The sequence below is a fragment of the Lepidochelys olivacea genome, assembly GCF_965140295.1.
Source record: "Lepidochelys olivacea isolate rLepOli2 genome assembly, chromosome: 9".
Lineage (NCBI taxonomy): Eukaryota > Metazoa > Chordata > Testudines > Cheloniidae > Lepidochelys > Lepidochelys olivacea.
The window spans coordinates 54,214,008-54,226,030 of NC_140419.1; the positions used below are offsets into that span (position 1 = coordinate 54,214,008).

Below are 12,023 nucleotides of genomic sequence, written 5' to 3' on the forward strand. Positions count from 1 at the left end.
GAGTCCTATTCTCCCAAGCCCTACACCCCGTTTCCTGGGGAAGGCATGATAATATCATCGTCACCAATTGGTACAGGTGAACACAGACCCAAACCCTTGGATCTTAAGAACAATGAAAAATCCATCAGGTTCTTAAAAGAAGAATTTTATTTAAAGAAAAGGTAAAAGAATCACCTCTGTAAAATCAGGATGGTAAATAATTTACAGGGTTATCAGATTCAAAACAGAGAATCCCTCTAGGCAAAAGCTTAAGTTACAAAAAGACACAAAAACAGGAATAAACATTCCCTCCAGCAGAGTGAATTTACAAGCCAAAACAAAGAAAAACCTAATGCATTTTCTAGATAGATTACTTACTAACTTTACAGGAGCTGAAGGGCTTGTGTCCTTGATCTGTTCCCAGCAAAGGTATCACACAGACAGACAAAACTCCCCCCCCCCCCAAATTTGAAAGTATCTTGTCCCGCATTGGTCATTTTGGGTCAGGTGCCAGCGAGGTTACCTTAGTTTCTTAACCCTTTACAGGTGAAAGGATTTTGCCTCTGCCAGAAGGGACTTTATAGCACTGTATACAGAAAGATGGTTACCCTTCCCTTTATATTTATGACAGGAGGGCATCCAGACATCCGGGGAGGCCTGCTCCAAATGGGCCGGGCTACTCCGCTCGACTTGAGTCGGAGGCCTAGAGGCTGGTGGGGATCAAGGACTGCCTGACATTGATCTAGCCTCTGTCCCAGGTTTACTCTGGTGCCGCGGTGAAGAAGTCCTCTTCCTAGCCTTCTTGGTGTGCCCCGTGGATGGGGAGCGGTGCAGACTAGTCGATGGTGCCGAAGGGTTGCCGCGCACCAACACTGTGGCGCCCAGTGCCAACTTGGAGCGGCACTCCAGAGCCGGGGTCAGAGCCAACTCCATCAGAATAGCCCGGAGCCTAATGTCTGTCTCTCTCTTGGTCAGAGGTTGAAACAACTTGCAAATCTTACCGTGATCGCTGAGATGGGTTTCCCCCAAACAGCATAAACAGTCAGCGTGTGGATTCCTCACTGGCATAGATCACCTGCAAGTGTCGCAAGACTTAAAACCTGGGGCACAGGGCATGCCCTGGCCCGGGCGCTCTAGCCAAACTAAACTAAACCAAACTAACTACAGGTACCAACACTGAACAAACAAACAGTTTTGGGGACGAGCTACAGCAAAGCTCGAGCAGAGCAGTTCTGAAGCACCTTCACTGGCCGCAATAAGGAACTGAGGGTGGGGGAGCACACAGCGCCCCTGATACCGTGCCATAGAGGCGCCACTCCAGGGGTTGCTAGGGGAAAAACTTCTGGCACCAGTGCACATGGCGAGCATGCATACCTATTGTGGAACACACACGAGCAATCACTGGAAGAAGAAATCAAGTTTGGTATTAGTATTAAATATTTACATGAAAGCTAACAGAGAGGAAGAATGACCCAGTGCTTTGGGTATTAAGTTTGGGACTCTGGAGCCCCAGGTTGAATTCCCTGCTCTGCTACAGACTTTTCCATAACCTGGGGCAAGTCACTTTGGTGTTTCTCAGTATCCCATCTGTACAATGGGGATAAAAGTACTTCCCAACCTTACAGAGTGCTGAGAGAATAAATACACTGAGTGCTCAGAGACTATGCTCCTGGGGAGCATACAAGTACCACAAAGAGAAATGGCAACACCTAAATACCCCAACAGGGATCATGGCCCATTGGGCCGGGCACTGTACAGACACAGAAAAGAGAATCCCCTTAACCAGACACTATCACCTTCTTCGCAAGGGTAAGTCTCTCACATTGTGTAATCAGCATTTTAATATCCACAAAGAAACCAAGGTCCCAACACAGCTGTATTTAGTTTTATTTTCCCCTTTGTACAATCCCAGAAGACAGGTATTGAATTAACCTTGAGCTGAGCTTTAGGCACTTTACAGTTCAAAATGGCTCCCTTGTTACTGAGTTAACTTGCAGAACACACCAGGACATGAAGACAGAGTATGTACATATTAAACCAATCAGAACAACTCCTTGACCCCTCCTCCCACCTAATTGTTATTGTGGTGGAAAGGAAACAAGGGTTCTTTTCAATGAAGGCACAATAGTTAATTGTGAAGATATAAACAGCCACCCTGGGTTTCTTCCCCACACCGGTGTTTGCAGAAAGAATGCTTATGTCCCTCTATTTTCACCTTTGACTGCTGCTGAAATAAGCATGTGTTGTGCCAGGCATTCCCCTCATGTCTGTTAATACCCAGGCACCCATCATGGCAGCAGCACAGTGCTCTTGTTTTAGAAATTCTTGTATTCAAAGTATGGGACAGTGCAATCTCCCTATCATGGGCTGGGCCCCTGAAAGACAGAAAGCCAGCTTGGGGGTTCTAAGGAAGGCCTCCCCACAAAGAAAAGCCTCTTATACTGGGTTCTCTGCATAAGCTTTTCAAGCTCACAATACTGCAGCCAGGCTGATCTCCAACTAAACCCAGCTGACCTGTAAAGAGGCCCTGTGAGGAGGTGAGAAAGCACCAGGAAGTATAGGGGGCAGTTCCAGCTGGAACAACACACCACACATCAAATCCTGTTGTTCTTATTCAGGGAAAACTCCTTTCGTGAGTCAAAGGAGCTCCCCATGAGTAAGGATTGCAGGAGATCCGGGCTTACCACCATAAAGGGCAGGTCATCGTGTCTGAATAGAGAAGGTTGAAAGACTGTTTGTACAGATAAGTAGTAACTTATTCCTTAGCTCAGAGAAAGGGATTCTGATGGTAGCATACTACTGGTTAGGCCAACCCAGAGCAGACAATTCCTGAGATCAGAATAATTCACTTCCCCTAAACAGATGTTCCCCACAACCACCATTCAGGACAAAACCACACTCCTTATAAGGACTCAGCAGCTAGTGACCTCCCCCAACTCTGCCATCACCAATTAACTTGAATGCTTTGCTACAGAATGACCCCTTCCTTAGGAGCAGGAGGCAGAGTGGTGAGCCAGAGTGCCCACAAGATTTTTTTTTCCACATCTGAATCTGTCACATATGTCCTGAAGGACAATCTGTCTGAATTTTGGTTCCAACACAACAGGGTGGGTTTAATATTCCAGACACACAGTATGTGTCTAGGCTAGAGAAGTTTACTGTTCCAAGAACCCCTTGATCCTGCTGACATACTGATATTAACACTCCATGTTCCCACACAGAAGTGCTCTTCCTGGAGTACGTGTGTACCAAATACTATTCAGCAAGCATGAACACTGGCTCAGTCTACACCATTAGAGAGGACACAGGCAGCTGAGCTGACCTGAGTTCTTGATTCTCCAGTTACAAGACTGGACCAGGATACGTTGTTTTAGGAGGAACAAAGTGCTGAACTCCTGGTAGGAGCCTGGAGGTCAACCTAGTTCGCTCCTTAAGTACATGGAGTCTGGTGTCTTTTGACTCATGCTACAGTCGCTCAGCTCAACACCATAAGCCAAGGGTGGGCAAACTTTTTGTGCCGAGGGCCACATCTGGGTGGGGAAATTGTATACAGGGCCGGGCCAAGGGGTTGGGGTGCGGGAGGGAGTGCGGTGTGCAGGAACAGGCTCAGGGCAAGGGATTGGGGCAGAGGAGGGGTGCGGGGCGTATGAGGGGGCTCAGGGAAGGAGGCTGAGGTGCAGGAGGGGTGCGGAGTGCAGGAGGGACCTCAGGACAAGGGGTTGAGGTGCAGGAAGCGATGGGGGCTTAGGGCAGGGAGTTGGGGTGCAGGAGGGGTGCAATGTGCAGGCAGGGAGTTGGGGCTCTGGCCTGGGCCGCCTACCTAAAGCGGCTCCGGGGTGGCATCAGCACGCACGGAGCCAGGGCAAGCTCCCTGCATGCCTGCCCTAGCCACACCACGCTGCTCCAGGAAGTGGCCAGCACCACATCCCTGTGCAGCCCTTGGGGAGGGGAGGGGGGAAGACATGGGCTCCGCGCACTGCCCTTGCCACGCCTCCAGGTACCTCCCCAGAAGCGCCCATTGGCTGTGGTTCCCGGCCAATGGGAGCTGCGAGGGGCGGTGCCTGGAGGCAAGGGCAATGCACAGAGCCCTCTGCCCACCCTGGGGCCCCAGGGACTTGGTGCCGGCTGCTTCTGAGAGTGGCATGGGGCCTGTGGCACCATGGGGGGCAATCCTGCGGGCCAGATCCAAAGCCCTGATGGGCTGGATCCGGTCCGCAGGCCGTAGTTTGCCCACCCCTGCCATAAGCATAAAAGCACAGAAAGACCTAACAAACACTTCTATTGCACTGGTTCAATTTTCCAGTGTAGATATCGCCGTAGGGAGCTGATGTTAATATATGATCCTTAAAAACAAACATTTTTAACCACTGTTACAAAAAGCAGCCACTCTAGCAACCTGCCAAACTCCCTCATTTCTTCCTAGCTTACAGCAAGAAGAATATATTTACCAGCAGAATGAGGGAGGATTTATGCCAAAACTTTTCCAAGACTGAAAGGGTAAAAGTCCAATCATCTGTTCCTTTTAAAATGCATGAAATGGGCAAGAATGAGAAGGGTTTGTTTTAAAAGTAAAACTACCTTGGAGCATGCTTTAAAAGCCAGGCTTAGGAAATCACATTGAGGCCTTCAAAGCTATGTCCTATACCTAACCTGTAATAATGTGTATGTCATATCCTGCAACTGAATGGCATTTAACTCAGGCTCAAGGGAGGACTTGGAAATACATTAAGTTACTAAGAAACAATGAATATAATTACCAAATTATGTAACGACAGCTATAGCATCAATTAGTTTCCTATCTCATGTTAGAGCACAGGAAACGCTACAGAACCAGGTACGCAGTACAACTTGAGTGCACTGAAATTCAAAGGCAAAACCATCTGGGAAGCAGTCCAGGATAGCTCCATTTGTTGAAGTATTATTGCTCAAAGCCTGATAAATATGGCCCTGTTCCCATTTTCATTGAAATCAACAGTAGCTTTGGTATTGATCTGAATGAGAGCAATGAATCAAAGTCACCTGTACACTTGTACTGGAAACCTGGACCCAGTGGGAACCTTTATCAGCCAGATTCCCACTTTCACAATTCTGGATAATCTGGGACCCCCCCACAAAAGGCCTAAATATGCAGGTTACAGATGAGTTTTTTCAGCCTTTCCCAATGAACCAAAGCTTTGTATTTTCACTTGCCTTTCCCAGTTTCCAAAGACAGAGGTAAATTAGCAACCCTAGTTTCTCTCCTTCACTGAATTTATCTTTAGGGCTGTCAAAATTTGCAACAATTATTTTTAAATACTTATTTTAGGCATATGGCCAATTTTAGGCTGATGTGGGACATTAAATGGCACTGATGCTTCCATGAAAAGCAAAATAAAAGATTTGAATAAACTGAAAAGTAAAAAAAAAAAAAAATCCACAACCATTTCCTATCATCTTAGCCAACACTTGGACAAAAATGAAAGCTGATCCAGATCAGCCCTGTAGGAAACTCCTTCCAGCTAAATTGCCACAATGAAAGTAGGTACTCAATTGCCCCTGAATCTTAGGGCTTTCTCTGCATGCAGGGTTGCACTAGTTTAACTTAATATGAAATTTTAAATTTAGTTAAACAGATGCAAAAGGCTCTGTGGATGTGATTGTTCTGGGTTTAGACCATGCTTATTTTGGTTCACCCGGTAAATAAGAAATGGGTTTATAAAGGACTTAAACTGAAACAAGAGTGCAAGTTTCTATGCAGACAAAGTCTAGCTCTCCTTAATGAGACATGAACTCTAATGTCCACATAGATTACATAAATACTATCAAGCAGTTTTTCTACAAAATTTTTAAAAAACCTAAAATTAAATTCAAGATCTAATGCAACGTTAAGAACATGAAATGAACAAGGGGTCTTGCATACATAAAACCAAAGCTACCATGATAAGGAAAATAAATAATCTGAATAGGCAGAATACTGCACAATCCAATGCCCCAATGTTTTGAGGGTGTAAACATTTCTGGAAGACCACTTGTTTCCACACTTCGCTTGCTGACTGGACATTTGAGAAGGGAGAGAAGCTATTTCCTGAAGTATGTAGAAAGGGGGCAGTAATGGAGATATGCATGATGCATCCTTGATGTTCACAGCAGAAAAATTGTTAACAATGGAAACTTCATCCAGATTTCAACCAAACGAAACTTGGCCCCTAGAAAGGTTCACTTTATTTGTCCTTTTCTTAGTGACAGACTTCAGTACTGATAAACAGTTACTAAAGAGAAAATCCTGATAGTCTATCAACAGGCACTTCTGATCCAGTACCAAAGCCCAGGTAAGTCATTGACTCCTGAAGACTTCTCAATGCTAGCATAAAGCTGATCAAAGAAGATCATAGTCTGTTTAGACGAAAGGGTAGCATTTGTGTTCCATACTACTTGTACTCTATTCTGTGTATCACTTAAATGTGGCACTTGAGGAAATTTTTAATAAAACAATATTCCAGTCTCGTTACGAATAATTTTACTGGAACTTCATACTGCTAGCAGCTCGATCAATGACTACTGGCTTGTCAATTCCAAATCCCATCACTAACAAAATACTACTTTACAGTGCTCTCTCTTGGAAGGTGCAGTGCAGACAGTCTGGTCAGTTCTTTACTATTGGTGCTGCTTTAGCAACAGCCTCCCGGAAAGACCTTGTTAGTTATCTGCTCCATTAAGAGATGGGAAGACAATCCAGATCTGCTCTCCTGGTTTCAAACAGTCAGGAATGGTTATTGGAGGCAGGACTGACTTGCAAATGGAGCTCAGTAGCAAGAAAAGCCTGCAGTTATCACCTGGTGTTGCTGTTATCATTGCTTAGGAAGATTTTGAAGACAAAGGATAACTAAACTGAGATGCAGCTCAAAATAAAAATCATACTGAAACGGAAGTGTGCATGAACAATTTACATTTCTCGCTTAAATTCAAAGTTACACAAACAGAGAACATTCCCCTAAACCCTTTAAAATATCTAACCATTTTTACACTACTTTTACACTACTCTGATCTTAAAAAGATAAAACACTCAGAAAGGGGAAAAACAAACATTTTAAAAAGTTTATTTCTAGCCCTGAAAGATCAAAGTTAATAAACAAAGTAATCAAATACAGTAGTTAATATCGCAGAAACAATTAAATAACAGAATGAGATTAAATTAAACAAAAGAAAACATTAAAATCTGCGTACAGTAATAAAAAATAAAGCTTGAACCTACATCCATTTCCATCTGGCAAAGTGAAGGAGAGAGAGAAAGCAGACCAGAGAGATTTTTCAATTCCAGCTATAAAGACCTTAAACAGTATCCTTGATTTTCCACCCTTTTCTGACAGCAGAGTTCAATTACTCTGATGTGCTGTGAAGCACATCTCTTGCAACTACTCAGCACAGATCTACTTGTATAGTGAATATTCAGATGGGAATGTGTGACCTCATGTGTGAGCAAGCATGTCTACTTGGTGAGAAGTCGGGTTTATTCCAAGTTCTGTGCTAAAAAAATCCTAGAAGACAAACATGGCCTGTTCACTTCCTTTCAAAACAGTACGCTGCCAATCTCTACTCCCGACTAACTATTGTGTTGTGCCACTGTTGCATTTATTCATATGCATATTTGTGATTGTGCCTGTCATCTGCGGTCACCTAGAGATCTGGGAATTCTGGCATGTTCCGAAGCGGTATTTTGCTTTCGGCATCCACTCAAACTCTGACTATTCTCTCTTCACCTGCACTAGTTATTCATCTGGGCTGGGGAGAACAAATGAGCTAGTCTCAGTTCTAACCTGGTCCTTCATGGGAAAAATGGACACTTGGAAGACATATGTAACATGTTCAGTTAGAAGACTGATGGCCAACCTACTGACATGCAAACTGCACAATGGTTACACAATGAAGCACAGAGCAGCAACTTCCCTATGATTTTTTTTGCCAGCTTACTGACTCTACTTAACTATTTTCCCTCACTTTGCTGCAGAAATTAAAATGTTCCCAATATTTCTGCTCTTTCCTTGACCTCTCCCCTTTGTCCTGATTACCTTCTGGCAACAGGAGCAGAAGAAACCTTATTGTAGAATCATATACATACAAGGGGCACTCTTGTGCGCTTTTTAACTGTAGTTCACAGTACTCTAGGCCACATGAGAAGCAATAGGATGCATTTTGGTAACTCCTGGTTGAGGTTTATTTTTTATTTTTTTAAAAGAATTAAAAGTTTAGAAGTCAGCCCTTAAAGAGATACAGATACTGATCTAGACAGATTTGCTATTGCAAGATCAGAAGGAAGTTTTCTTTATCAATAAGACTGAATTAATAAGTTAAAATTACTTCATGATTTTAAGTTTACCTGCTAATTTCAGAAAAAAATTATATTTATATGGTAGACTAAGTTTTGCTACCTGGGCGTGGTGGGGGGGGGGAGCACGCAGCAGAGGCGCAAGGAAAGCCAAGTTATACTGCTGCACTAGGAGTCTGATTTTCACAAAGTCCATTGCCAGCAATGGACAAACAGGGAGCCACTGATGAGAAAAGAAAAGATAATCCAGTACTCCTTGCTTCTCTCTATGGACAGGAAAATCTTTCACTTTGAGTCACATGTATTGAAACCAGGCCACTGCCATTCTACGGTTTATGGTATCAATGGCTTTCAGTACATAAAAAGTTTGTAAGAGGGGAAGCAGATCTAGAGTATTCAGCCCATGACATGACACTTCCTTGGAATGAAGCATTCTAGTGCTTTATGGCTAGTGGGCTGCGTATTCTTTTGATTTATTCTTCTCATTAAAGTAATTCAGCTTGGTAGCTGTTACACTAGTGCAGGGGTGGGCAAACTACGGCCCATGAGCCATTTTAAGCTGGTCCTTGAGCTCCTGTTGGGGAGTAGGGTCTGGGGCTTACCCTGCTCCAGCGCTACAGCTGAGGCACAGGGCATGGGGCTGCTCTACACAGCTCCTGGAAGCAGCCGAATGGCCCCACTCCATCGCTCCAGCTGGGGCGCAGAGTCGGGGGCCACACTACACAGCTCCCAGAAGCAGCGGCATGGCCCTCCTCCGGCTCCTACATGCTTCGCAGAGGTGGTGCCAGCAGACGGGGCAGCATGCAAAGCTGTCTGGCTGTGCCTCCACATAGGAGCCGGAGAAGGGACATACCACTGCTTCCAGGAGCCGCTTGAGGTAAGTGCCGTTCGCAGCCTGCACCCCATAGCCTCTCCCCACGACCCAACCCCTCGATCCCAGCCCGGATCCCTCTCCTGCCCACCAAATCCCTCGATCCCAGTGTGGAGCACCCTCCTACACCCCAAACTCCTCATCCCCAGCACCACCCCAGAGTCTGCACCCCCCGAGCCGGAGCCCTCACCTCCCCCCTGCACCCCACTCCCCCACCCTAGCCCGGAGCCCCCTCTCGCACGCTGAACTCCTCATTTCTGACCCCACGCTGGAGCTCACACCCCCAACCAGAGTCCTCACCCCCTCCTGCACCCCAATCCCAATTTTGTGAGCATTCATGGCCCACTGTACAATTTCTATTCCCAGATGTGGCCCTCGGCCCAAAAAGTTTGCCCACCCCTGCACTAGTGTTTACAAGAAGTCAGACTGAAGTGTGGTGTTTCTATTTCCTCCATGAATAAGGTATCTTGTTGGCGCAAAGCAATTTGCTGGTGCAATTTGTTGAAGGATAAGTTCTGAGAGAATGAAATCCATGATATATAGGCTCAGGAAGTGAAAGATAATTTGTTCAGGTGCTCTAGGCAGAGCTATCTCTCAGTTACCAAAACCCAGAACAGCCATTTCTATCCGCATATAAATATTGAAATTATTCGTACACAGAAGAAAATAGCCTTCCCACAGTAAAAAGAACATGTGTCAAACTCTGGTTTACACAATTTGTCAGACACCAAATGGAATCATCTCACCCCAGGACCCGGACTCTCTCTGCTTGACATGCACTGCCAGTTGGGAATGCAACACAACTGCTTAGCACCAAATTAGTGGCTATTCTTTCATGTGCATCGTTTGGCACATTACAGTTACAAATTGATCCTTATGAAAATAATCTATAGGTATAAATGCAGCAATCCAAGGATACTTCTATGGTTTCTACTGTTACTTCAGTTGGCACCATCTCAAGAACTCAACAACTCAAGTTACTCACTAGCTCTTATAGGAAAGCACTTTTTTCTTGCACTAAATGTTGTCTTCTGCCATCCTAGCTAGTAAAAGGTCTTTAGTGAGAAGGGGCCATCCTGACGTGACGACTCTCTCCAGTCATGCATCAGCCACTCCAGTAAGCCCCTTTCATGTCTGGTGAAACTACTTTCCCGCCTCAGACTGTCTCTCCATAGAACAGCACTTTGGTGTTCCCAGGTGTTCATAAGCTCCTGTTTGAATTATAAAAAAAGAGTCTTGGATCTTCATTTTCCTCAGCTCTGATGAATTATTTGTTCTTTTGATTTCATTAGTAGAAATGGAGCACATATAAAAATGGAAAAAATAGCTCTAATACTTAAATCTTGACAACTCCAAGGTTGTTGCATTATTTGCTTTTGGGAATAAAATTACAACATATACAAAAATTCATTTGATACAAAGGAGGGAAATGTAAAAAAAGTCAAAGGCACCAGCATAAATCCCATAGCCCAAGTAAGAGCATAGATACAACACTTGGTTTTAAGACCAACCGCTACACCACACAAGACATCCCTTCTGCCTTGGCCAACAAGTCTAGGGAAGTTTGGGAGAGGGGAGGGGAGGGGAGGGGGAGAGAGGAGTGGAGAATGGAACCAAACAATGGGGGGGGGGGGGGCGCGTTTCTTTCCTCAAACATCTGCTCCCTTTTCCTCATATGTGTAGGCTGACCTCCCAAAACCTGAACCACCACAATTTGCTACACTGAGATGTGTCTCTCTTGGATTAGAAGTCCCTGGAGCAGCCACAGATCAGAAAGACAGCTGAACTCTTCTCTTCCCCCTCTCCCTATACTCTACTTACAAGCAGATTTCATTTAAAGTTAATTTTTTAAGTATCTGAGTCATTAATTCTACAGTACAGTCACAGCTAAATTGTATGGTAAGGGGGTAGGGGTAAAATGTACCTTCACATTTCTGTCACACCTGCTGTTAATCTAGTCATACGGGAGATGGCCAATGCAACTTGAAAGAGGACAGGAAAAGGGGAGGAGAAGGAAAGATCAGCAGATAAAATTAATGCCTCTCTCCAAAAGCTTGAACCTGTCATTCAAGTATTGAAAGTACCCAAGAGGGCACAATGAATGGGAACTGTTACAGCAAAGTCATCAAAAAACTTAAAACCCCAGGCATGGGAAGCAAGATTCCTGGCCTGTCTGCAAAAGAGGTGAAAGACCAGTGATTCAGTCCACAATTCCTTTTGGACCCTAAAAAGGGTTTACTTAAAAGTCACCATATTTCATTTCGAGTGTCTTCTGGGTGAGCGTTTTTCCCTTTTGCAGACTTTTTTCAACCCCCCCTAACGAGTAACAATTTTCATATATTATAAAGATTTAAAAAAAAAAAAAATGAAGGCCATGGCAACAATGTTAGCGGTTACTCTTCATTGCTTCTTTGGCTGCCAGGATCAATGGCGTCAAGCTAGACAGAGGTTTGGCCAGTTTCAGGAAAGGATGCTGCCAGGAACAGAGAAACACAGTAAGTTAGTAAGAGTCAAATTTCAAAAACAAACTATTGTATTTACATAGCACTTTCTATCCAAGTTAAGAAAGCACTTCACAAAGGTGCCAATATGCAGCACCTCAAGGAGATATGCCCAATGAATGATCCCATAGAAGAACAGATTTGTTGACAGCTATTCCTCCACATAGCAATATCCAATATCCCTGGCTAGTCCCTGCCGTCCTCTTTCCAGCAACCTTCCCCATGCAGAGATATTCCTTTTTTTGATATTTTCCCTCTACCCTTTTCTGTGTTTGCTGTGCTGGCTACAGCAGCCTCTCTGTTTAACTAAGCTGTGGTGTCACTGAAGAATCACCGCTGGCAAAAAGCGGCCAGTAGTGATTTCAGTAGA

General features: G+C 44.6%; 1 protein-coding gene across 2 annotated transcripts in view; it reads right to left on the minus strand.

The window, feature by feature from the left end:
• Window positions 1–9,379: 9,379 nt before the first annotated feature.
• Window positions 9,380–12,023, minus strand: part of PAK2 (p21 (RAC1) activated kinase 2) — a 76,748-nt gene continuing 74,104 nt past the window's right edge. For both annotated transcript variants that reach the window (XM_084639340.1, XM_084639341.1), the window contains exon 15: window positions 9,380–11,625. In XM_084639340.1, the coding sequence (XP_084495466.1) occupies window positions 11,539–11,625 (87 nt within the window). In that variant the 3' untranslated portion in view covers window positions 9,380–11,538. The remainder of the gene's footprint in view (window positions 11,626–12,023) is intronic.